The following is a 27,663-nucleotide window of genomic DNA, read 5'->3' on the forward strand; positions in this document are numbered from 1 at the left end:
TGAAGTGTGTCAAAATGCAAGCAGTTAAGCCAAAAGCAAGAACCCATGGTTATTTACTGACCTGAAAACTTGCTGGTTTGCATGGGGGCATGAGACTTGCTGGAGTGCCTGACTCCAGAGTGCTAATGGCACCAGCACAGTGAACCCATTCCTATCAGGCTGCCCCCCACCATATCTGACAGTGCTGATGCCAGGCATGGCCTGCCCTGGAGGACAGGGAAGCTGCTGTGGTGCAGGTCATGAAACTGCCAGAATGAAAATGAACTTACCAAATGATCCTGAAAATACACAATTATTCCTTCATGAGCTGCCTGCTGTCTGCAAGACACCTGGGCCCGTGGGCTGGGCAGATGTCATGGCTGTAGCTGGCATGCAGCTGCCACATAAATATGGGTACGTTCTAGGCTGGTTGAGTTTGGAGGTCTGATATGGCCACATTTTTCTGGCAGCTGCATGCCAGCTACAACCATGACAGGCAGGTCAGAAAGCTGCTGAATGGGGGAGCCAGGCTTGCAGGGCAGGAACATTGAAAGCCTTACACAAGACATTGCTGGTCTACTTGATCCCTGTCTGATGAAACAGCTGGCCAGCTCCTCCAACCCAGCTGGGGCAGTCCCAACAGTCGAGACACGTCCTGCAGACCACAAGCAGCTGCAGATGGGAAGCCACTGGGGCCAGTCCCCTGAGTACAGAGGACAACAGTAGCCCAGCAGTTTTCCAGTTGCTCCTGGAGCCAGGCAGGGCAGTGACCCACAGAGAGATGAGATCACAACTTGTGACATCTACTCATAGCTGCACACTCCCAGCTTTGGTCCCGCTCCAGGCCCAGAGGTGTCTGAGCCACCCACAGCCCACCTACCTGGGCAGGTCTTCTCTCCAAAGGTCTCTTCCGAGCTCTGCTGCCCAGCAGCTTTTGCTCACTCTTTCTTGGGAGAAGACTGGGTGCTGCAGTTGCACACAGGGGGATGGGACACACTGCCTGAGTGAGACAGGACAAGGCTGTAACTATAGGTGATTTTGCACCATCCTTTCACCCCTAAAAGACCACTGGAGGAGCAGCTTGTTGGTGGTGTTTTGCGACTTGGCTTAATGTGGCAAACCAGCTGGGCTGCAGGAAAGGTGAGAAGCTGTGAAGTACCTGAGAGCTTCTCAGGGCTCACGGTTCCAGCACCTGTACTTCATCTGTGCTGTCTGCAAGGCTACATGGATGGTTCCAGCTCTGGGAGGAGGAATGGGGGCACAGTGTGCACTTGCTGTGGGATGGGCACTTTCCTCATCTCCCTCCCCACAGTGGGCATAGGGGAGCCCCTGGAAGAGACCACGTCCCCAGGTGTCTTCACCCACCTGTCATTGCCAAACCCGCTCCTGCCACCAGCTTGGCGCCTCCCAAGCCACACTGCCTGGCTGAGTCTGCAAGCGAGGACGGCGGAATGGGGCAGGTGGCAGAGGTGGCTGCAGACAGCCTTATTGGTGCACTGTGTGCTGCTCTTCCCAAGCAGCTGGCAGCAAAATGCCAACCAAATAAATGGCTTGATTGCCCTGTTATTAGTTACTAAATTAGTCCTTTTGTCAGCACTTAACAAATGCTGAGCTGTTGGCTCCTGGCCTCGACCCAGTAAAAGGGACACCCTGTCTTGTGACTGATCCAGCCTTGCCCAGCCACTGGCCTGCAGTCTTCCCTGAGGGCTGTGCATTCCAGGGAGCAGATGAGGTGCCTGGAGTTGTTGGCTGTGCCCCCCAGCACCAACACTGCCAGCCAGCCAGCAGAGGGTCAGGCTGCCTCATGGGGGCTCGCTGCAGCCCTGGGGAGGGATGTCAAACCCCCATCTCCTGCAGAAGGAGCAGGCTGCTGTGAGCAGAATTTGCTTCCTCAGCTGGGAAAAGTGGCTATGCAAACCTGCCTGAAGGAACAGCGGCTGTAGAGGCAAAATTTCCCATCTTCAGCTGCTGAGATCCCACTTTCAGGGCTAGGCCAGCTGTCCCCAGCCTGAAAGCCCTCTTATGCACTGGTCTTTAAACCAACACAAAAAATTGAGTTTAGAAGTCTTATCCAAACTGTTCTTACCATTCCAATCAGGAAAGGTGCCTGCAGCAAAATGGCTTTTGAACCACACTTGAAAGCTATGTCCTAGTTTAAGCAGGGATGGAGATTCTGCCTTGCTTGGTGCCTCATCCAGAGCCCTTAGGGGAGAGATCTAATTTCCCAAGGAATCTCTAACATCTTCCTTCAATTGTGCATCCTCTCCTCATTTCCCCCCACTAGGAACAAGAGCCAGCATAATCACGGTTTTTATCCTCAAATTTTACTGTAATTAAAATACAGAGATGCAGAATATTCCCAGAAACACACTGCAAAACAAACCAAGCAAACAAATTCAGTAGGAAACCAATTACAGACAATGAAATGATAAAGAACAAAAGTGTTCTCTGGAGCCCAGCACTGTGCACAGGACCGTGTGGCCACAGTTTTGAGTTGCCAAAGGCCTCCTCAGCTCCTACAGAGCAGAGTTGGGCCCTGGCTCTGCGGCTCTCTCTAACCATCTCCATATTCCCACTCATGCTGTTGTTTTTACAAGGATGACTTTGCAAAGGAGACACGGAAATGACCCACCCACAGGGATAAGAGCCAACAAGGGAACCCAGAGAAAAAGAAGCGGGTTAAGATTTTCCACACACAAAACACAAGGGGACAGAGAAGGGTGGAAGACATGCACTTCTCTCCCAGGGGAGCTGCAGGGGCAATCACCCTCTGCCCTTCCAGACACTGAGAGTATGGATGTTTAATGAAGGTCTCACCAAAAGCTTTGGGGAGCTCTATCCACGGGCAAGACCAAAAGCTAAGAGAGGGATAAAAAAGTAAAGGATATTGAGACTAAGGTCAGGGAAAAAGGAGGAGAGGATGCACCTGTGGGTCTCCTTTCAGCCAGGACATGTTTGTCAGGCACAGGGAAGAGCCAGGCAAGGTGGGACACAGGGCTGCAGACATGGCCACATCCCAGCTCCACCATGGGGGAGACCCAGCCCCATCATGGGGAGATCATGACAAAAGCCTGGGGGAGATTTGGGAAGGGTGGGTGATAAGAAGGGAGCTGATCTGATGCTTCAACCATCCACTGATCTAAATGGAAACTGCTAGCAATCATCATTACTATGGAAGCAGGGCACAAGCCAGGCATGTGCCACCACCACACACCAAAATCCACATTGATTCACTCCCCTTTCTGTGCTCTTCCCTAGGACAAACTCCATTGCACTCATCTTCTGATTCAAAGCCTGTCCTAAGAAACAAATTCTTTCCATGGTCCTCGTTTTCTTGTTCCCCCACTCCTCAAGTCCTCTTGTCACACCACTCTCTCCTCATCTTCTGTGTATAAACTCCCTTTAATCCTTCCCTCTACCCTGATGCCACCCCCTCCTATTTTGTGCCAAGCTACCCCATCTAGTAGCCACGGGATTTATGCACAACACAGTTTTTGCCTGTTGTACCATGACTGTGCAGTGAGAGAAGGGCTGCACCAGTGGCCTGGGTGACTGGAGTCTCTGTAGTGAGGGAGGAGGAAAGAGAGGGCATCTGACAAGAGCCAACAGCTTCCCCGTTCAATCCAAATCCCACTGTCCTGCAACCAAAGCTGTCAGAAGGCATCTTTACTTTTAGACTGGGAAGACTGACCCTGTTTTCCCTCTGCTCTGGCACTGTAAATGCCCAGAAAAGCAGGCTGGGACTGGGTCACCATGGTGAAATGAGCAGGCCTAGCACAGACTTTCTTAAAGCCTTTGAGTCCTGGAGAGTCACTTATTCCTGAATGCCTGTTTAGCAGTGTGAGGCCTTGTTTTTGGAGTAGATTTAATCTTCTACCCCTGCCTGCTAATTTGATCTCTTGCTACTCACGGTCCCTGAGCTGTCCTTTTAGCTGGGCTGTAAGAACAGTGATTTAGGCTGTGAGTTCTCCTCTCCAGCTCATCTCCTTCTCCAGGCCATCCTGCAAGGAAATGGCAGTTCCAGACAAATGATAGGCTTTACTCTATTTCCTGCAAGGATGCACAGAAGAGAAGAAATAAAAAGATGGGAAACCCTCAGGGCCCCAGTGGCTTTCCTTACATCACCTTTATCCCATTTGCCATGCCTGCTGTGTACACACAGGGCCTGCAGACAACAGCTTGGGCAGGATGTACTGCCTCCCCCAGCAAGAAACACTATTTAGCCAAAAGCACAACCAGCCTCCCACCACCCACCCAGGGCTGGCTGCCGAAGGTTCTTACATTCTATCTTCTCCTGTCCAAGACCTGGGAGAGACATTGAGGAAGAAGACTCTTCTGTCCCAATGGCCAGAAGCTATCTTTCTCAGAGGGTTGGTGACAACACAGCTAGTTACACATAAGCAGCATTCAGCTTTGGGGTTAGAGCTCGCTTCAGAGGCAGTCTGTGATCTGGAATAAGAGATGAGTTGTGCTCAGGGAGAGCAGTGAGCAGAGATCCACGCAGTGCAAACTGTCCTCCAGCTTTGCAGGGCGTTTGAGACAAAGGGAGAACAGACAGGACTTCTTCTGGCCTTGACAACTGCCACGAGCATCCCAGCAAAGTACAGGCACACATCAAGGCCTGATCTTTCTGTGAAGCCACTGCCTTCAGAGACAAAACCGGCATGTCAGAGTCAACTTGGCCTTCACCAGAACAAAGGACACAAAGTGAGGAAATGCACATACCTACCAAATGCTGCTTCCTCTTCAGAAACAAAAATGTAAGTCAAAACTTTCTCATGCTGTCAGGAGTAGCAAACTGTGGAGATCAGCAGCTTCTTACCACTGCAAACAGCAGGGGCTACCTAGCAAAGGGTATGGAGAATGACTAACACCAGCATGATTATCAGGGGGACACAGAAACATACATCCCAAAATGTGGATCTAATAAAGGTCAGAACGAAAACTGCATCACAAGCTCAAGAACATTCAGCAAAAATGGTGGTGGGGGTTTATGTGTGTTGTACTTAAATATTCCCTGATGTCTAAGTCCTAAGCACAAGAGAGCAGTCAGGAAGTGCAATGACCTCCAAGGGGAAATGAAGATCAAGAAAGTTGGCTTCAACGTCCAAAAGATAGGGCTGAGAGAAAACAAACAGCATAGACAAGAGAAAGGGGATTTTTCACATTCCTTTGGTTTCAATAAACTATGCTCTTGGGCAACAGAGGGCAAAACATCCTCTAAAACATGATTTTTCTTTTGACCAGGACCCCTATATAAAAACTATACTCTGGAAGTGCCAAAGATGACTGTGTGAACTCCTCTGCAGCAGTGGCACAGGTTTGATTCCCTGGCTGAAGACATGCCTGTGGACTTACACGCCCGCTAACACACACGCATGTTTATAAAATACAGCGCAAGCACTGCTTCCCTTGCCTATGCATCCAACACCTACAGACCTAGGCAAATCACCTGCCAAAGCCAGGAGCAGCAGAGTTAATGGTGGAGCCTGGGGCTTTCTTCATCCCAAGAATTACAGGGGACCTTGGAGGGAGTGAGTGAGTGCATGTTTGTGTTTGTATGTGTCTGTACAATGTCACATGGCCCCTTGAGCATCAGGGGTCAGGCTGAGGATGGCTGTGACTCCCAGATGGATGCAGGTGTCTGGGTTTCTGCGGCACTACAACTACGGGTGGGCTATTTAGTGCAACATGGTCCTTTAGAGGAGCCGGGCTGGGGCCGCAGGAGCAGTGTGTAGAAGAGGAGTTGCTGGTGCCCTGTGCAGGCTAACTGCTGTTGGAGCATGCTCAGCCCCTTGGGAAGTGTTTTCCAACATGGTGCAGCCCACTCACACCCAGGCCCCCACTCCCAGGGTGCTGAGTCATGGGGAGAGCAAGACTCTCAGCCTCCCCACCATCCCTGAAGCAGAATTTGGATGGCATTTGGGAACACACTTGCTCCTGGTTACTAGTGACGTCTGTGGAGTGTGAGCGTGGCCAAGAGACAAAATGCCCTTGTTACAAAATGGGATACTGGAAGGACTTCAAGGGTCAAAAAAAGGCCTGGTCTCTCTGTGGAACATCACTGCCTGAACTGCAATATCACAGAGGCCTGGCAAATGCCACTGTCAGCTCCTTCCTCAAATGGGAACATACAGCAGCTTTCATATTCCTCCCTCTCACCAAGAAAATCTGTGCAGAAGTTGATGGTCTGGGATGTATCATGCTCTGGTGTGGCATCACCCCAGAGCTGCTCTGCTCAGCTAGAGGGTTCCCTCTCTGAAGGGTTCAATTCAGCCAGGGAGTAAGTGACTGGGAGCAGCTTGTGGGGATGGGCCTTGCAAAGAAAACAGGTGCAGGGCAGGAGGGAGGCTTCCCCTCTTCACAGTATATCACCTTTGTGTCGATGGGACTTCTGCAGTTCTCTGCCAGGCACACCTCCCAAACACACCTTCCAGAGGGAAGGGGTGTTTCAGAGGCTGTCTTTCCAGCTGAAGTTGAATTTGACTACACAACCCACACTTCAAGCCAGGCATAGTTCCTCCCCATCCCCTGTTACTCCCTTCACCTCCAGGCAGATGGAGCCTGATGCCTTCTCCCATCCCTCCATGCTTACAAGAACAAGAAGGGAGGAAGGAAACTACAAGACAGAGACAACCGCGCCTTTAAAGTCCTCAGAGTGAAGATGGTTCCCAGTAGGTGATGGGAGTGAAAGGCATTGACAGTGGCTCTGTGAGCTCTGAGCTAGGCAGGCGGTGCTGAGCAGGCTGCAGCCAGAGTCTGCTCGGGTGCTCGAGCCTCCCTGAAGCGGCTGGTTCCAACTCAAAGAGGTGCTGGGTAGGGGGACAGTATGGGCAGGTTGATCTTTTGGAAGGGAGCTGTGACAGGGATTAGTCAGCCTTGTCCTTCTTCTTTGCAGTGAAAGGGACTTTGCTGGCCACTGCGCTGCCCACAGCTCCGACGCCGCCGGTCACTGCTGAGACGCTGCCCTTCACCAGTCCAACGCCGGCAGCGGGGACACTGGTCACAGCTGTTTTGGTGAGCTCCAGACTCTTACTGCCCACCCAGGCAACTCCTCCCAGTGTGGCCCCCACAGCTCCCCGGGTGATACTGAATAGGCCACCTGTCACTCTCCAGATGACTCCTGCCTGCTGCTGTGGGTGGTCCTTGCTGGCATCTGTGGGGAGAGAGAGAAAGGGAATGTCAGAAGTGGTCATGCCGGAGACCTCCCTGGGCACCCTTTCCAGCTGAGGATGGTTGTCCTGGCACATGGCACATGCTTTCATGTGCATAATGCCTTGCCTTGCAGCCGTAGACCTCTTGGTGCCTGAAGGAGAAACCAAGGCAATCCAGGCCTATGGCATAGCAGGAAAGGACTTTGAGAGGGTAGGAGTGGGAACAGAATTGCCTGTGTGGCAGAGAAGGGAAAAACGCAGGTCAGTTACAGCCCCAAATTTGCAAGCCTTGGTGCTGCAGTGCAAAGCAAATCCCACTTTACAAGAGATACAATTTCCCTCCCGTGCGTGTTGGCTAATGCCAGTAAATCACAAAGACTAATTCCAGCACAGGAGGCATGAACTACAGACAGCAACAGCTGATGTTTGTGTGGCCTGCAGGTCCTCAGAAGCATCTGTTTGGAAGCAGGTCTGGGCTCATGTCAGATGTGGAATGGAGCACAGACTTATCTGCAAGAGCTGTAATTGAGTGAGCAGAGATAGCAAACTGCAGTAAAGATACAGTGACAGAAACGTCACCTCGGGTTGTACAAGCCCTCCAGAGATCCCAGCTATGTATTTAATAGTGTTAAGACAGTGCTTAAGTTACTACACTGTGTCACTGCTGGTTTACCTGTGCCAGCTGGATCAAGGCCAGCATGATATACCCACCCAAGCTGCCATCACACCTGCCCACAATACTGCAGATATAATGTTCACAGCTCAACCACTTCTTGGGAAAGGGCTGACTCTGAACTGCTTCTCACGGGATTCAAACCTGACAACTCTCCTGCTGGCCTGCACACAACCCTCTCCCTCTTCATCAGCTAACAAAGTGGTGCGCAGGCAGCAAAGCAAGAGCAGCTCTGTTCATGGGCCAAGGTATTTTGGATACTCTGACTTCTGATTCGCTGCCAGTTCTGTGCATGAGATGAGTTACTAATAATTGAAAAACACAGTAAAGCAATCCTGGCAGGAAAAAAAAGAAGTGGGTTCACCCTGAAATCCATGGGGAGCTGGTGTGGAAGGTTTGCAGGTCCAACTATGAGAATTCATTTTCTGCTTTTATTATTCTACTATAGCTTGTTCTGTGTTTGAAGACAAGTGACAAACCCACAAAAGTAGAGGTGGTGGGCAGGTGATATCAAATCCATTGAAGTTTCCATTCTGGGATGGTGATTCAGTTCAGAAAGTGAACTGGTGGCGAGTCCACCCAACCTGTTAATCTTTCTAATTCTCCAGCATGAAATAATGCCTCTGACCTCACAGTGTAAGAAAATAGCTTCAGCTGGGGTAATGAATATTGTATTTCCAGCTCCATTACAGAAACAGCAAAGTGGTGAATGTTTGTGCTTCTGCAACTGCAGATGGTGCTAAGCGGGAATAATTTTTAGATGGACAACAAATTGTGTCAGAGGAGCAGAAAACCTAAATGTTTATAGGCTCTGTTTTTCCCCTCCTCAATGATTCACAAAGTGAGCATCAGCAAAATAATGCAGACAAAAAAGGTTAAAAAAAAGGCAGAACATGAGTTAGGTCTGTAAAAAGCTAAATAGCAGTTACTTGAGAATGATGCTGGCACATATTTGGTTATCCAAAAGTTTTGTTAGATCTTTTCCTAAAGGATGGAAGCTCCCATGGCTTTATTCATTGGAGCATCTTGTTAGGTGGAGAGAACTACAGAAGGATATTGCTGCCTGTTCAATCACTGCAGTTTTGTTGTATTTGTATAAAGTGGTATCAGGCTCCAATTTTTTGTGAAAGCATCCAGATCCTGCTTATCACAGCCCAGCAGAAGGGGCTGAAATATTCCCCATTAGCCTAAGAACCCTAATACAACACCAAGGGTCTCCACATCAGAAAAATGTGGGAGTAGCAATGTTGGGACCCTGCTGCAATCACCATGGCAGTGGTGCCAGCTTTTTCAAGCTGCAGTGTTCCTGGAGCTACAGGCTCTTTGACTCTCTCAACCCTAACCCTAAACCACAATCAGGTGGTGTGATGATCCTTCCCTAGGTATTTTTGTCCTGGATTCCACTAAAATTCTGCAGAGTTTGGAGTTTTCTTGCATTCGTACATTTCCCCATAGCTTCTCCCAGTCTGAACAGAGGTCTCCCTTGGGCAGGGAGTCTGATGCTCATTAGCTCTGATGACTTGGAATAAGCCTTAAATTGCACATCTATCTGATAACATGGACTGAAATATGGAGCCGGAGAAGGGCCAGTACAGAGTTTCCAGTGTACAGTTCTACCCAGTATACAACTTATTCCTTACCTATTCCTCAACACTTTCTCAAGAGGTTTTCTTTTTCTTCTCTCCGTCAATGTTACTGAGACCCATTGGCTCCATGTCCACTTTAGCTGCTAGTCCTCAACTGCTCCACAGTGCTTATCCAGTACGGCCATTTCTGTGTTTTGTCTGCAGTCCAAGGGCAGGAAGAACTGAGGGGTCCAGAAATCCATGCAACTGTAAAGCAGGACTAGGTCAAAGCCAGAGTGGTCCTCCAAACAACCACTATTCTTCAAGGATGGCAGGTCTTGTATTCCTGCTCCCCATGTGAGGAAACGGATCCTTTGTGTCCCAGAGGACTGCAATGCAGAAGCTTTGGGCATTAAACACCTCCTGGCATGCTCAGCTGCAGAACCAAGACCTATATCAAAGTAGCAATAATCCTTCTGGATCTCCCCCAGTAAAACTGCATCTTAGGCTACCTGGAACCTCTCTGTAGGAAGATTTATGCCTCTGGAGCTGCCCAGCTATCTGAACTACACTAGTGTAAGAATCTCTTACAGGGAATGTGAATGCCTGCAGGTGGACAGCTACGGACCAGAGAGAAGGTGGCAACTGCAGACGAGACTGAGGGAGGACATTACTCTGCCAGCAGAGAGTAGAACATATTGGACAAAGTGTCAGGAAACTCTAACAAAGACAAGGCAAGGACAAAGGTTCTTTCTGCTCAAGCTTGGCAGAGACAACAAAGCTGCAGCGCACTGGAGCACCAGTGCTTGCACACTGCCTGCACCTGGTCTGAGCCACTCTCACTGTCCTTAGAACTCCTCAGGCAGAAGGGATGGAAGATCTGGCCCTGGGAGGGTGAGAGGCTGTTGCAGAAGCACTCTAATAGCTCCAACACAAAGCAGAAGATGTACCACACCAAAAAAATCCCAAGCCTATCAACCAAATATACAAAAAACCAAACCAAAACCCAAAGGTGCTCAGGTTTGAATAGATTTGAACAGAAGAAGATAAATCTCTAGTGACCCCAACCACAAGGGACCACATCCTAACCTGGTGGCAAGCTGAAATGGGTCATATTTGTTCTATATTCCAGATGATGTGTTGAAAGCTTTCCAGCCATCCCTGGTTAGTTTGTCTTCAGGATTGCAATAAACCCCACAGTAAGCTGTCATGTAAGATAAGCATCAGATTTACAGTGCAAATTAGTCTCTCAGACAATGGAGCGAGCTAAGCATTTTGTTGGCACAGAGGAGTCCAGATTAGGAGCAAGACAGACAGCAGAGATGAAATACACAAAATAATCAGAGAGACAGACACACTGCCTAAGCAGGGGAACAGTTCTGTTCCCTGGAGCCAGCTGCAGCCCATGCTGCTCATGAAAGCTCTTCACAATCTGCAGAGCCCTTTTTCCTCCATCAATGACCTGGCCTTTTCAAGGGTCCATTCAGCTTCACTTCATCCCATGGCAGCTTAGAACAGAAGAATAAGTAGGAGAAAAGAGTTGATTAAAAGGCTCCCCTGTATCAATGCCTGTGTTCTGGGCTGGGGCTGGCACCCCACACAACAGAGGTGTCTCCCCACACTCTCCTCTCCTTGGCCACCACCACCTGCACTCCCTGCTGGCTTCTCTTCCCAAGCAGCGGTCCTGCCCACCGGGGCAGATCTTCTCACCTGATCCTAACAGCATCTATGGATCTATGGGCAGAAGTGAGATTGTTAATAATAGATACAGCTTTCTGTGCTGCCATGACATTTTTCAGGGCTTTGCACTGCAGTCATTTGGAGAGACAAAATGTGAGCCTGTGCTGGTGCCCAGGACAAACTGCACAGGCACTACTCTTGCCCTCAGCCCCTGCCAGCAGGTGATATGACAGGCAGGGTGAACTCTTTACTTTAAGGACTTGTGCAAGTTGCTCTTTCCTACTGACTTATAAAAACAGCCCCAAGCTAGGAATGCAGTGTCAGAGAGCAGCCCTAGTTTTGCATCTTTCCATTCCTCCTGGGCCCCAGACAAAGCAGCCAGGCTGCTCAGAGGCCTACTAAAAACAGTCAATGTCATCAGTCCGTCCCTCAGCAGATATGGGAGGAAGGGGTGAGGTCACTAGTTCAAATCTGAATTACTCCTCTGACAGCTACTGAGTGGCCACTGGTTGATTTAGGCAGGTTCCCTCACCTAGAAAAATGTTTGGTGTGGAGGAACAAGCAGGGGGTGGAGGGTCAACTACTCACACAGTTTAGTTCCATCTTTTCCTAGCTCTTTTTTAAGCAACACTGAGGAAGTTATTCTGACCTTTACTGCCTCTGCCCCACTGTGACTGAAAATGTGTGATTTTCTGAAAGCCTTGGTTGTTGAGTCACAAACAAGCATATATGGGAGAGAAGTTTCCAGTCCTGATGTTTCTTGGAGAAAAAACTGGAAGTTTGATTCAAGTGCACTCTTAATGCTCTGAGAACCCCAAGTGGATTATTGTTATTTTTAACCTTGTGACTTTTTCAAGCCTACCTCAATTTGAAATGCATGGGGCTGGCACTGATGTTTCTCTTTGCTTTCTGTCAAGCAAAACTGAAGTTAATGATCCCTATTTCCTTGTATTGCTGTGCTGTCATGAAGGTTAATTAGGTACAGTTGGTGCAGTGCTTTAAACAAGGAAACTGTACTTGTATCGTCATGACTGGCACTGATATGATTCCTGTTCCCATTCTCAGTGAAGACACCAATGACAACTTCCAGTTTATCTCTGGACAGGTTTCCAATTTCCAGACAAATCACAAAGATGAGAACAAAACTTGCCCCATCCCCATGCACACCAGCCTGCTATTGTGGGGCTACACAAGTTTATCCTGCAGCTGAGACCTTCCTTTGGGTGATGCACTCCTCGGCTGGCACAAGCAGCTGAAGCAGGCAGAGACCACTCTGACTGCTGGGCACAAATGAAATCTCACTGTCCATCACCTAGCAGGACCCTTCTCCAGGGAAGGACCAACACCACCTTCTTCTAAGCCCTATCTGCTGCTGGAGAAAGCTTAGCTGAATCTTGCAGGTCACATCTGTAACAAGCATTTACGTCTGAGAGGAAGGAACTGCTGTTCATGTCCTTTTTGTCATTTTTGGATCAAAGATCGAGATCCTGCAGTGTCACAGGCAGAATGTCAAAGGGAGCGCTACAAAGTGTTTGTTCTTCAAACACTCCGGCTTCTCTCCTGCCATCAGTCCCATACTGCAGCTGTTGGAAAAGGCTTTGTAGGCTCAGCAGCTGGGCTCTGCCCAGCCCTGCTCTGCCCAGGCACCAAATGCTACAAACCATGATGGCTGCCACCAGCAAAAAGCCTAGAAATGCCACATGGAGTTTAGCCCTGGAGTTTTAAACTTTAACTCTGCAATCAGCAAGACTACTCATCTCTCTGCAACAGGACTGTTCAGGAAGCTGCTGCACACAGCAAAATGGGGCAGCTGTCTCCACAGCCCAGCTCACCCCAGGGCTCTTCACTGGCACAATGAGCTTTAATTGTTCCTTGCACATGCCCCAGGAGCAGTATTAACTGCTGAAGCATCTACCTTGGAGCACAGAGAGACAGGGTTCAGCAGGGTAAATGAACAGTGATACGGAGTGGCTTGTTTTCCTCAGCTGAGCCCTGGGGGAGAAGCAGCCAAAGCTCTGACTCTGGAAGTGTGAGGCTTAGTTGGTTGGGAGCTTCCTGACTCTCTTTGTTGGGAAGCTTTGTGTCACCAAAACAGAAACTGTTTGTAAAAACACGGCAACTTCAAACTTTCACTGAAGAAAGAATTCAGGGAGATTGGCCTCAGAGCAGGTAATAACCCATGGTCAAGGGATTTGACCAGGCTTGAGTCAGCACAAGGACACTGCCAACCACATGTACACAAACACACACACACACAATGGCCCAAGCAGCAGCTATTTGCACTTTTTTTTTAACTGCTTCACTTTGCAAGAAGAGATACTAACTGGAGGAGAAGCATAAACTTACCCTCTCACTTCCTAAGTGCTTCCAAATACCAGAGCCAGGATCTCCTCTGATAAAGGTTTCCGTTTCTTGAAAAATAGTTGTTTCTTTGCTTTGCCATTCATTTACAGGAGGTGACTGGGGTTTTTGATCCAGAAATATCTCTTTTATATAGGTATAACATTTTGTCAGGAACAGCCAGAGTCTCCTTCAACCAGGATTTCCTGGGACCCTTTGATTCTTACAAGACTTCAGCTACTCTGGTGCATAGAGATGGTCTCTAATGCAGCTGAAGACAGGATGTCCCATGGTCCAGAGGTATTGGTCTATGTGCTCCAGAAAAACACAAGTGAGCTGCCAGACAGGTAGTACCATCTACTAGAAAGGACATGGATGAGGCAGGAGCCTGGAAATCCAGCTCTGTTCTCAGCATTATTGCTGACAGCTATGTCTCCTCTGCTTCCTCTCCACGTTCCTGGCTTGTTTCAGCCATGGATGGTGTGACGACTGCCCAGACAACATGCTGGGGATCCTGCATGACCTGCAGTGGAGTGCGCTGGCAGGCAGGAGTTAATCCCAGCTCTTCGAAGTCCAGCAAGTTGGGAAAGGAAGAAGTCCACCCTTTGCAGAGGGGAAACTAATGAACACTAACTGGTTGGCCTTGTGGTACTTAAAAACAACCTCCCAGCTCCCATTGACATACTTAGCCTCTCATCTCAGAGAGAAACAAACACACACCAGGACAAAGTTCTCTGAAGCTTGCTATCCTTCTGATGCAGCTCACAAGGGCTTAAGGATGAGGATTTACCCTTTCTATAGGCAGCTGGTTTAAGACTCTTGTGTCATTTGATGTAAATATAATCTCTTACTATGGTGTATGCTTGTAAGAAAGATGAGCCCACAGGAGAGAACTAGAGCAAAACTACCAGTGGTGTTGGCCCTTCAGGAAGAAAGAAATCTGGACATTTCCCCTTCTATCTCCATTGCAGTGTCTCTCTCCATGTGGAATAGATACAAAAATAGGCTTTTGCTGCTGGCCAGACAGGTCACTAAAGAGCCTATAGGATGTCTCAAGGCTGCTGACAGAGTAGAAAGATGATCTTGAAAGGCGAGAGATTCCAGCTTGCCACAAAGAACTGAGCATGGTGACTGCTTCCTCCCTACCCTCACCACCCTCTGGGCCCTGGGCTAGAAAATGCACTGGTGCATTATGGCAAGTATGAACAGCAAGGGACAGCTATCAGCTGGGCTCTACCTTTCCTGAACTTGTGTTAAAAACATCAAAAGTGGCCCGCAGACTTGACTTGTTTGAACTTTATGTTCCTGCCTGTCTTCAATTTCCACTTTTTGCTCCACCTACAAGCACTTGGAACAGTTAAGTGGCTTGCTTAAAAGCTTGGCAAGAAAGAGCACATAAAGCTTCACCAATGGCTCCTTTTCCTTTTGGAGCCTCATCACTGCTACACTGAGATTTTGGATCACAAGGACAGGAATCACCTCTTGCCATGAATATGGACTCTTGAGCCCACTTGGGGATCTGTATGTGGAATAGGAGTAATCCAGCAGACTCAACGATTTTCAGTGGCCTCAAGCTTTAAAGGTTTGAGGAGGAGAACTTTCCAACAGAAAAATTTATTCCTTACAAATAACCCTTCCTAGCATTTGTGCCCAGGATGAAGAGACCATCTTTTTAAGCTTGCTCTTTGACCCATGCTAGCTCAGCTCTTGTCAGGGCACATCACCTCCTCTGTCAATTCTGTAGCAGTGGTTGCACATTCTTCACTGAGCTGCTTTCAGCTGCTTGTGATAGTACTGGCACAAAAAGACCACAAATGAATCAGAGAATCTTGTTAAACAGTCTTGTTAATTCAGGTCTGATAAAGACACAGGAGAAAAAAAAATCAATATTTGTAAAATGAAAAAGGACAAAATCCATAGAGAAATAAAGGTAATTTTCACGGTGCTATGAGGCCCTTACAAACAATGGAGAGCAAATAACATAATCCAAGCTTATGCAAGAAATAACTTTTCTTCCATGCTCCAGTGCTACCCAGTGGATTTTAAACAAAGGCAGCTCCGTTGAGCCTCCTCTGTCCAGTGAGGCTAAAACTCCTTCCCATGACAGTATTGCTAACTCACAATTTATCAAAAAAGCACATGAAGTTAGGTCCCAACAGCAGTTTGGGTAGAAGCACAGGAGTGAGACTAACCCCTTGCTCTAGGCTGCCTAGATCAGACATCAAAAGTCCCCTCTATTTTTTCACAAACTGCCGTGAATATGTTGTGTACTCTGCCACTATATTATCAAAGGCTTAATCTCTGGAAACACATGATTGTAACTTGAGCATTTTACAGCTGAGATATCCAAGCGTTTATCAAAAAATATTCCTAGTAAAGTTGGGAACGTATCCTGCCTTGGTAGTAGGGAAGGATCCAGGTCGAGACATTTCCTCTTTCCACTCCTGGAGCAGTTGAGCAATGGATGCTGATGCTTTTCAGCGGGATGGCTGGCACCAGTGAAATATTCAGAAATTCTGCATTTATTCTGTTACGTGTTCCCTACTCCTCTCCAAGGCACATGGAGGAATTGAAGAAAAAAATGAATGGCAGCTCAAAAAGCAAAGGCACAAATTTTAAGTGACCTTTGACTCAAAGAAATGACCCATTCATCCCAGAAGGTACCCAGGGGTCTTTCTGTCTATCCAAAGGATAACAAGGCAGCTAAGCTAAAAGCTGCATCCTACAGAAGCAGCTGAGTGGGGGATTTACTGGGGCGGTACAGATTTGCTTGCCTGCTCATGCTCCAGTATGCCAGGAATAGGCAGGATAGACCTTTATTCTTCTGCTAGAGGAAGGTATTTGATGGCCTAGCCTCAAAAATTCAGTTTCACATCTCAGCTGACAAGGGGAGAGCACTGCAGTCATGAGTGGGCAGGTATGGTGCCTCTGGGAGCAAACAAGCAGAGCATCCCTCCCCCACAGCCAGGCTGAACAGAGAAGGAGGGGGACTCATCCATGTCTCAGACTATTAGATCTATTCCAGTGTAAAAATCATCCCCCAGCTCTGCAGCCAAACCTCTCAGTGTCCCCTCACCCTGTCACTTCAGAGAGAGCCAGCTGGTGCTACCTGTTGTTTCCTCAGTGAGCCCATCACCTGGAAATCTCAGCCTGGAATGTAGCATAAATTAGAGATAGCACTAACACTGCCCAAAGAGACATCAAACCTCGCCTCTGCACTGCACAGACAAAGAGCTGCTGCTTAGGAACACGGTGTCACAGTTCCCTTTGCTTCCCTCCATATTCATGTCCTTTCTCTTTCCAGGGCAGATTTCAACACAGCACAGCAGGGATGCTATGCACACTTGGCTTTTGGGTGGTTACTGAAGGGCTCTCCCTGGTGCTCCAGGTAAATTGGACTCATTTGATATTGTGGCAGGACTGCCATAGAGCCAGGGTACAGTTTGGCTCTCAGAAATGCTAGGATATCTAGGCCTCCCTTGAAGATTAGTGCTTCATATAGTTGGAGGAATATCTGGAATAAGAGGGACTCCTGCTTGCTGCCACAAATCAGTCCCTGCACTCTCATGGGAGGGCCTGATAAACAGGCTGTGCTTTGTCTGAAAGGGAGGAGCCCCTATGCCTCTTGGCTTTCTCCTGAGCCAGTCTTGACTCTAGCTTGGGATATCTCCTGTCACTGCCTGGAGAAGACCAGTTGACCATAAAGTAGTAGAATCACAGTGTATGAAGTGAGAGAGCCCAATTCCCTCTCTTATTCTGATTTTAGTTCTCCTGAAGAGTTTCTGCAGTGCATCTCTGTTGCACTAGGAGGGGGAATCAAACAATCTCCTACCCATTTCAGCAAGCCCTTCCCTTCCCACTCCCCTCAAAGATGTCCCTTCAGTCTGATTAAACCAGTTCCCAGCAGGGATTTAATGTATGATCAGTTTCAAAAACATTATTAATACTTCTGCTCTCATTTTCTTTAACAATTGCTGAAAATCTTCCCATATGCCTGACTGGGATAGTGATGTGCTGCAGAAGGCTGAAAGGCTGGAGAACCCCAGACCCCTCTGGATCACTACCCTTCTCTGGTATCTACCCACTGTGAAGCAAAGCCAACTTGGCTGTCAGAACAGGGCTATGTGAAAAACAAATCAGCAGCACACCTACAGCAGCCTTTCAGGCCTTCAAGTTAAGACATTTACTGTCTTGATTCTGTGATGCAGCCCAGCCTGGCAATGCTGTCATGCTTCTACTATTGGGAAATAAGAGCAACATTACCCTCCTCTACTGATTCCCCTAAATTTTCTTCTGCAGTTCGGTACACACAGGGGAGCAACAGTGCAGAACAATTGATTCCTTTAAAAATGAGGGAGCATCCAAGGATGCTGTCAAGTACCACACTGCAGAGCTGCAGGATCTATGTGCCAGGCTCTTCCCAGATTTCACATAAGGATTTCCAGCTCAGCTTGTGGTCCCCATGAATGCACATGCTACCCTCCTTCTTGACAGAATAAAACTTTTGAAACTCCAGATCCCACCATGCCACACTCTAGCTTGGCTACTGCAATCATTGCAGAAACTCGTTTGCACCTTTATTTTCTTACCTTTGTTTCCAATCAGATGCATACAAGGAGTGACTGGAGTGACATGAATCTAATCAGAGGCTGATGCCACATCAGAAATCCCATCAAGCTCTCTTCCAGTCCCAACAAGCTTTCCCCTGAAACAAACCACCTTGTCACAGCTTGGAGAACCCCTGTGTATAATGTGTTCCCAGCAGGGTTTCTTAATGGGCTCAGTAGTCAGAAACTGAGTTTTAATTTACAAACTACAGACAAAAAACTTCCCTATTTAGATACCCTCCTAGCTCTTGGTATTTTTCTAAAGCTTTTTCCTACCAAAACTAACTCTGTATTGAGGGATTCCAGGCAGAAGAATCTTAATTTTCCAACAACACAGAGCCTAAATGGCCTAGGAGCACCTGCACTTAGCATTTCATGCCTGCTGTGCACAAGCAGAGCTCAGCAGGTGTTGGCTGGAGGGAGCCAGGCAACCTGTGCATATCCCCTGCTCTCCTGTCAGGAATACAAGTGGAAATCACCTCCTGACCTGCACCTGAATGATGCCACCAGCAAGAAGAAGGAAGTGCTGGAGGGGCTGGAAGCCTCTGGTCCCAGAGAGCAGCTGGGAGGGGCAGCAGGGTGGGCAAGCTTGCCAGTGCCAGAGAACCAGCCAGCCCTGCCTGGTGCTCCAGAGGAAGAGGGGCACTGCAGAGCCTTTGTACCTCCGGCACCACAGGAGGCAAATGTGGCTCCTCTCTGTGTGCCAAGCAGGCAACCCAGAGACTCTGGCACAAGAGGAAAATGCAGCCGCTCCTCAAGCTGCTGACCAGGAGACACTGACAGAGACTCCAGCAAAAGAGGAAAATTCCACTGCTCTTCAATTTATTTGGCAGGAGTCACAGACTGAGGCCCTGGCACCAGGTGCTGCAGTGAAGCCCTTCTGCAAGTGGTCTCTGAGGAGAGGGCTGGGAAGGGCACTGGCCCACAGAGTGGCCACTGGGTGACACATCTCACAGGAGCTCTGGCACATCTGGAAGAGGCAGAGAGCTCCCTGGGCCCGAATCAAACATTCCACCTCATTCTGGATGGTGTTAGCAAGGACGAGGTGCCACTGTTCTGCTGTCCAAGTTGCAAGAGGGGTCTCCACATTCTCCCCATGAGGTAAAAGGCACCCAAGAACAGGCCAAGAGGGACCTTCAACTTGGAAAATCTAAGTTGGCACCACCAAAACTAGCCCAGGCTACAAAGCTTACTACTCCTAAATGCTGAGTCCTGTTTCTGAAATGGACTAAAAGACACTCGGCCTCCAACCCCCAACTTCCAGACTGATGTTTAAGAAGTTTTTATCAAGCCTCCTGAGGCTGCATTCAAGCATCTCTCCAGCTTAGGGCCATCCTGTGCACACATAGCTGCATTCTGCCAAGCACTAAAGGCCTCTCCTCCCCTACAGCAACAACTTGGCTGTCCATTCCCTAGCTGGCTGATGGCAGTACCTGGATGCCATCCAAAGGCAGTAAGTTTCTTGCAGCTGAATATGTTTAGTCCCTCTCCTAGGGCATGCTCTCCATTACACTGCTATTGTTTATGACCCCAATTATCTCCCAGAAACTGGTCCTTGCCTGCAGTTAATAACCAAGGCTAAATGATCAAGTGTTAGGGCTCAGGCAAACTGGTTGTTAACTTCTCTGTCAACCAAGTTCAGAGTCTTTTACTGCTATTAGAAACTCAGATTAATGATGCATAACAGAAATGAACTCTCCAGTGACACAGCTAGGTGAGGTAAGGAAAGGGGGGAAAAGAATCACTCTTTTTACCTGGAGGTATCAGCTAAGCAAGGAGGAGATGAGCCACCCTTTAACTCTCTTCTCATCTCCCCGATGTCTGGGAGACAAATATCAAAGAGTATCTTATTTTGCAGAGTACTTTTAACTTTCTTAGGATCTGGATCATGTAGGCAGATCTGGAAGTTAAATGAGCTCACTGACCAGAAACTGCTTCCAGAAATATATTAGATTTGCATGGCAAGCTTTTGGTAGCTGGGGTGCTACAGGGCTGGCTCCTGTAAGAGGCTTCCAGAAGTATCCCTCATGTCTGACAGAGCCAATGCCAGCCCACTACAAGATGGATCCACCACTGGACAAGGCTAAGCCCATGAGCAGTGGTGGTAATGCCTCCATGATAACACGCTTAAGAAGGGAAAAAAAAAGTTATTGCTCAGAAGTACTTGTGGCCAGAGAAGTGAGAATATGTGAGAGAAACAACTGCACAGACACCAGGGTCAGTGCAGAAGGAGGGGCAGGAGGTGCTCCAGGAACTGAAGCCCAGATGCCCCTGCTGTCCATGGTGCAGACCTTGGTGGGGCAGCTGTGTCCCTGCAGCCCATGGAGTGGGTGCAGAGATCCTCCTGCAGCCCCAGAGGACCCCAGGCTGGAGCAGGTGGATGCCCAGAGGAGGCTGTGATCTGCTGGAAGCCCAGGCTGAGACAGGCTCCTGGCAGAACTTGAGGACATACAGAGTGAGGAGCCCATGCTGGAGCAGGTTTGCTGGTTGGACCTGTGGCCCTGTGGCAGATCCAGGTTGGACACTGTTCTTGAAGGACTGCAACTCGTGGAGAGGGACAACACTGGAACAGTTTGTGAAGAACTGTGGTTTGTGGGAAGGACTCCTGTTGAAGAAGTTTGTGGAGGACTGTCTCCTGTGGGTGAGACCTCACACTGGAGCAGGGGAAGCATCTTTCCCCTAAGGAGGAAACAGCAGCAGGAACCACATGATGAACTGACCATAATCCCCATTCCTGTCTCCCTGCATCCCTGAGGGGGAGAAGGTAGAAAATTGGGAATTAAGTTAAGCATGGGAAAGAGGGAGGGGTGGAGGGAAGGGTGTTTTAAAGATTTGTTTTACTTCTCATTATCCTACTTTGATTTTGCTTTGCAATAAATTAAATAATCTCATCATGTTGAGTCTGTTTTGCTTGTGATGGTAATCAGTGAGTGATCTTCCCCCATCCTTATCTCAACTTGTGAGTTTTCATTATATTTTATCCCTCCTGTCCTGTTGAGAAGGGGAGTGAAAGAGTGGCTTTGGTGGGCACCTGGCATCCAGCAGGGTCAAACCAGTACAAGGGACCTCTTCCAAACTGTGATTCCCACCCTAATATTTCAGAGTTCCAACAGTTAATAAGGGCTGGTGAATTCTACAAGCCCCCGAAGGGCAGGAAAGCAAGACCTCACTTCAGAAAGAAAGGCTATCTAGAACAAGCATGCATAGAAAGAAATCTCAGGTTTCAACAATGACAGATGTATTGTTAGCCTTTCCCAGCCTACTCCTCACTGGCTCATCTGTAAAGCAGCCCTCCAACAACTCCTCAGAAAAAACTGTAGTTTCAATCCAGAAAATGCTGATGGTGAATCCCTTTCACAGATCTTTCTGAACACTAATGGGACACCATCACCCTTGTGCTTACAGGGGCCACTAGGTGTCTTACAGGACATAATTTTCGCAAGAGATTCACCAACTTCTACCCATAAAGTACAGAAGCCTGACTTTGGGGAATTACCACTATGGCCTTGATAGTTGGTTTGACCCAATCCACACAGAGACACGCTGAGAGTACCAGAAAAGTAAACCCAGGCAGTGCAGCTGTGCAACCCTGGGCTCTGGGACAAATGGACAATGACATAGGAAGAGTAGCTAGAACAAGCATAAGGATTTATGTCTGTATATACATAATAGTAGGACTTGGTGCCTACAAATGACTTTGGGTGTGATGAGCTCACTGCCTGAATCTTGGAGTATGATCATCTCCTCCTGCCACCACAGATATGCAAGGAATGGGAAAAGAAAGGTGTGGAAAGGTCTTCTGCAGCCAACCTCTCCTGCTCAGATATCTGTCCCCTCAGCTCTCTTCTGGGACAGATGATACTCTAGACTCCTTCTTTTCAAAATCTGCCAGATACAAATGTCCAAAAGACATTTATTCTCCTCCCACTCCATGCATAAGCTCAGAAAAGGCAACAAGGAAGGAAGATTGGGAACAGAAGAGGGCACTTTTCCCTGTCTGATCAACTGCTGGATGATAGAAGGCCACACATGTGTGTCACCATGTGTGCCAGCCAGGTAAAGATGGATGCCTCTTCTATCAGTAGATGGTGAAGGAAACACAGTGATACAGGAAGAAACAGATTTTCTGGTGTGGAGAGGATGCAAGGATCATCCTGCACTTACAGAGCAGCACTCAAAGCATGCAACTTTTCTTGCAAAAGTCTGCTAGTACCTTTTCTGTTCTTTTCAATCCATTCCCAGCCACAACCTTCATACCCATGTGAACACAGTGACACTTACTAATGAAAATGGAGTGCTATTTATAGTGTTTGGACTGCTATCAAAGGAGAGGCTCTGTCAGTAGACACAGCAGCACTCAGCTGCCCCACAGAGACATCTGAAGTGCAACTGGAAGAAGCATAAACAAATGCTTTGGTGTGAGGCCATGTCTGTAAGACAACAGCCATCAGCCAGGGAGTCTGTGGGCTGGCATGGTCCCGAGAGGAGCTGAGTGGCTGCTGAGTCCTCAGCTGCCATCCTCCACCAGGGCCTGGCAAAAGCAACCTGGCCACCACTCCTTGAGACTGCTCAGGCAGCTTTAAAAACACACTCTTTCATCCTTATTCATGGATTTACTTATTCATGTATTCTCAACAGAAGCACCAACAGCCATAATTGGATCCATTACTGGGTTATTAGAGCTCTCAGTCACTGCCTCTGCAGCTTCACACGGTGCTGGGGGAATGCACAGGAAGAACAAACAGGACAGAGGCAGGGCCAGTGGCAGGGGCTTTAAAAATCCATTAAGTTGTTGCTGTGGCAACTAAAACAAAATTTCTGGCAGGAGCTACTATATGTGGAGAACTGTAAATTTCTCCATTTGTGGAAAACATTGGTCATGTCTCTGAGAGGGAGGTGGAGGAGAGACAGAAAGAATGGCTCTTTTCAGAGACTGTTACAGCAAGGGCCAAAACCAGTCTGCTTACAAATTTATTCTTATGGCAAGCCCTGAGGATGGTTGGATTCTACATACCAGAGCTTCCCAGGAGGCAGTACACCAAGACAGAGCTGGCATGTTTGGAGGAGTTTCTACGTACTCAGTCCAGCTGGTCTTGAATGCCAGGAAAACCACTGAACTGCAGCACAGACACAGCACTGCAGTCCACTCACTTCTACCTTCACCTGCCTCCTCTGCCCCACAACCTGTCCAGGCTCTCCATGGAAAATTGAAGCTTGTCTGGGAATTAGCTTTCACTAAGATGATAGATTCTGGAACACCAAAGTTTCCATCCGTAAACAGCGGGAAATGAAAAGGCAGTTGTTAGGTCTGGAAAAACTAAAATCTGTCTAGAAGGGCTGTTCCTGGTCTCAGAAAACACAAGTTTTCAAGAGTGGTCAGCAGGGCAGTAACCACCTGGATGAAATGTCATGTATCCCAGGTTTGGAAGGTGCCCACTACTTTAGCCTCACAACAGGGGTTGCAAACTTTCAGGCATCTCAAGTTCACATTTAATTATAATGTAAGACCTGCAAATGCAGAATCAGTGTTGATTTAAAGTTGATTGATTTACACTAAACAAGCTGTGCTGTGCCACCTGTTTAATTTCTGGGAGATCTCCCAGATCATGTCTGAGCCTCCTTAGCTAACAGACCAGAGGTCCCACACCCAACCTTTCCTGTTCAGGATCATGGTTCATCAGTTTGTTACTTATGAAGTTACTCACTCAGGATATTCAGAACAGCACAGATTCCTGAGGTGTAACTCTGAATTCTCTCAAATTTAGTGTATAGGTTGGAGCTACCTAATGGGCACTTTGCAAAAAGATTCAAGAGTGACAGTGGATGCTGCCAGTAGAAAATTTGCCTACTGAGAGATATTGTATAGGCAAAATGACTGATGACAATATCCAGCTTTTCTCTGGAGTCAGCAACTTAAGTACAAAGACTTTATTGCAAGTTAGACTCACTTGTGGGATTGATTTTCACTGTGAAAGGAGGAGCAGAGGGAATGGGAGGACAAAGATATGGGGACTGATGTTGGGTCAGCACAGGGGAGCAGCATCCAAGCTGCCCCATTATAATGCTACCAGCCTCCTCTCCTCTGTCCCCTGGTGACAGAGAGGCTCACAGCTTCCTGACCCTGGCTCTCATGGCTCACACGTCTTCACTGCATTAATGATCTCAGTGAGAATTTTTTAAGCTGATTGACAGAAACCTGGAAAAAACCACCTAGGAGCTATGAAATTGCACCATTGCCAAAGGGGAGCTTAATACAGGGCAGAAAAGAGACACTGGCTAAAGGCACTGGAGGTCTTTAAATAGACACCCTAGGTCTGGTCTGTACAGCATTAAGGATTGTGGTGAGTCTCTGAGGTCAAGGTAAGAAATTAATACTTAGAAAGCTCAGTGAGGCTTATGCTTACAATAGAGCATTAATTATCCTGTTAATCAAAGTAAAAATCCTTCAGTTTTGCAAATCTAGCCAGCAAAAGGCTGCAGATCCACAGCTCAGACATTTAACCCTCAACTACCCTATATGCTAGAAAGCGAATGAACAGGAAGGCTGGAAAGCTTTTGAAATTTTACTCCACTTCACCTCCTTAAAACCTTCTGCCTTCATTTCTACCTTACACCACTTGGATAAGAAATTGTTAGCAAGGAGGTTTAGAGAAAAAATATAGGATGCTACCTGCCTGTAGCTTTTAAAATCTTAAATCTGTAGTATATGAATGCTGTTTGTCTAGACAAAAATCTTTTGTTGGCATAAACATCCCCCTCTATCCATACTTCTGTCATGCACTGAAGTGTATATCATATATCAAAACCTTACATATTTTATTCTGGTCAATGCAGTTCACTGTGTGGTTACTTCTAGTGAACAACAGAATTTTCTTCACTGCAAACTACTTCTTTTAAAGTATCTTGCTGCTTTGAGACACACAGACTTTGGTTTAAATGCTACAGTAAGAAAGGAAAAAAATCAGTCCATCAAACAAGAGAAAGGCAGACCACACACAGATCACTTCTCAATTTTCAGAGTCACTGATGCAGTGAGGATATATGTTGCTTGAGAACAGGCTTGTCACTGGCTTTGGGTGGTGAAAGATCAGCAGCAGTTAAGGTTGGCTGGGAAATTTTCACTGTGCACAAATGACAATTTGAGTCTTGACATTATAGCTGTTAACACCTGCATCTAAGCATTTCCCAAGTTAGAAGCAGTCCTAGGCCTTGAAAAAAAGAGCCCACTCTCATAAAATAGGACCCTATCATAGCTAATTAGGTAAGTACAAGTTTTACTTTAAATTCATAATTTTGAGGGCAGACCCTCATTTGTTTAGAACTTCTTTTTAATTATGATGAATTAAAGAGTAGAAATTATAGTGAAGCACACAAGCTATACATATGATGTCTCTGACTCTGAAAATACAAAATATGGAGAGTGCTTTTTTCAGGCTGATCTTCCCATATGCAAATATAAAAACCAGAGGATAATAATTTTCAGTCTGCCAGTATCAGGTATGGTAGTAGAGTTGCCACAGCTAAGCACATTTTTTTTGTTATTATAAAAGTAACCAGATCCTATTTTAGAAACAGTTAGGTTGTTTACCCTAGTATTTGTACTTGGATATCTAAATATCATACTGTTTTTTTGCTTAGAAACTTAATTTTCAGCCTAGATTTATTAACGGGCCATTTATATCCATTTCCTCTTGTGGCAATGTTGTCTTTCAGTTTAAATTGCAGTTCTCCCTCCCTGTTGTTTGCCCCTCTTATGTGTTTCTAGAGAGCATTCATATCTCCTCTCAGCCTCTGTTTTGCTGGATTAAACAAGCCAAACACTTCTAGTTCTCATGTATACAATGGATTCTGCACTGTCCCCCTAGAGCCTTTCCCTCTATCTACATTGCAGTCCAATGTTGATTTCCTTGCATGTGGTATTTGGTAGTGTTGAGAGAACTGACAAAGCCATGATATCGCCTTCTCCCTCAAGGGACAGCTTGCCTTATACAATCTAGAATTGCTTTTGGTTTTCAGTACACTGATAGGGTATAGGAATTTCTTTCATTAACTAAGGTACTCTAACCTCTAACCCTTCTCTTCTCTCAACCCCCTAATGAGCTCTCAGTTTATATCACACTTCTTGTTACCAGTAGTTAGGTTACAGTTTGGTTTTTTTCCTAGCACTGTTAACAAATGTTACATTTCTATTATATTTGCCAGTAGTCATCAGTTTTTGCTGTATGATGTCCAAGCATTACTCTCAGTAATGGCAATATTCTAATTGCTTTGTATCAGGCTTTTTCATACATCCATATCCAACAAAAAATCTCTGCTGGAATCTAGAAATGGTGCCAGTCATCCCAGGCAAGTACCTGCTCCAGACTAGGAAGAGGATTGGTTTTCCTCCAGCTCCAGCCTCCAACAACTGAGACATCAGCATGTGATCTCCTCCTGGTATGGGCACAAGCTGCGTTTTGCTACTCCCCAAGACTCCAAAACCTCTGACAAACATACTGAATCCTGGCTGTGCGACTGGAGACTTTAGGAAGAAGCCCAGGTGATGTTTTTGCATCAGTTTGGTTGCAAAGACAGGAGAGGGAACTGTCCTCTCCCAACAGTGTACTGAGTTTTCTGAGTACAGTTTTCTGAGTACCGGCCAACCTTCCTGTTCCAACTCCATGGGTAGAAAGAACCACTCAAAGAAGATCAAGCATAGCTTTCTTGGTCCTCCAAGCTCTTGCTGCTTTTCAATTTTTGACCCTATTGAGCTCTAGGCCTTTCACAATTTTCTCCTTACAGTATCTGTTGTTTGCTTTTAGATGGTAGGAAGAGAAGCTGCTTCCTTCTGCAGTTACCTTATCTGAGGCATTTGCAGTCCTTGTGCTACAAAATTACTTTCCTTCCCTAATTCCCTCTCATTTCTCCACTTCTACTTGTTTTGTTGAGTTGAAATTCTTGAGGGCAGCATGGCATTGTGACTACAGCACTCATCAGAGAGTTGCATCTGCAGGATGCAACTCTAAATACAGCAACGGTAGTAATACTTCTCTCAGATCACTCACAGCCTTGCTACCATAACAAAAGGCATGTGGAAATGCTTATCAACAACATTGATTACAACCCAGATGCTTAGGCTGGCTAAGTATTCTCTAGTGCTCAAGAAAGCTGCATGAGAGTGATAGTCTTGCTCTAGCAGGACTAAAGTTGTTTTAGATGACTTTGGCCCAAAAGCAAATTGGTTTAATTAATACCCTATCCATATGGGCCTGTAAGCTGAAGAGCAGATGAAGCTCTTGTGAGAAAGGAAGAGAACACAAAAGCCTGGTCCTGAGATGGCTGTTTCCAAACCTGTTTACTTAACCATTAGCAAGGGTGGCTTCTCTTTAATTTATTTACACAGAATGTTTCTGTAACCATCTGCTCTTAAGCTAAACGAAAAATTATCATCTTTCTCCTGCTGCTGTGGAGACTCCCTTGGATGTTCTTAATAATACAAAAAAATCTATCATTTTAATGCAGACAGCTTGGCTAATAAAAATGTACCATTAGTAATTATGCCACAAATACAATGCAAACAAGCAGCCCTTCCCTGAACAGGCCAAGCATAAAACATCTCTCTCACCACCAGGGGCCAGAGACGATGGCAGAGGCACAGGACGTGGCTTCTCAATTCTCTACCACCA

The 27,663-nt window shown here is 47.1% G+C and overlaps 1 protein-coding gene across 1 annotated transcript in view; it reads right to left on the bottom strand.

Moving 5' to 3' along the window:
• Positions 1-2,281: 2,281 nt before the first annotated feature.
• The window catches only part of LOC136558314 (transmembrane protein 263-like), a 200,830-nt gene continuing 175,448 nt past the window's right edge, over positions 2,282-27,663 (bottom strand). Inside the window, exon 3 of the mRNA XM_066552675.1 lies at positions 2,282-7,135. Within this exon, the coding sequence (XP_066408772.1) occupies positions 6,849-7,135 (287 nt within the window). The 3' untranslated portion in view covers positions 2,282-6,848. The remainder of the gene's footprint in view (positions 7,136-27,663) is intronic.

This window comes from Molothrus aeneus, chromosome 6, assembly GCF_037042795.1.
Source record: "Molothrus aeneus isolate 106 chromosome 6, BPBGC_Maene_1.0, whole genome shotgun sequence".
Taxonomy (NCBI): Eukaryota; Metazoa; Chordata; class Aves; order Passeriformes; family Icteridae; genus Molothrus; species Molothrus aeneus.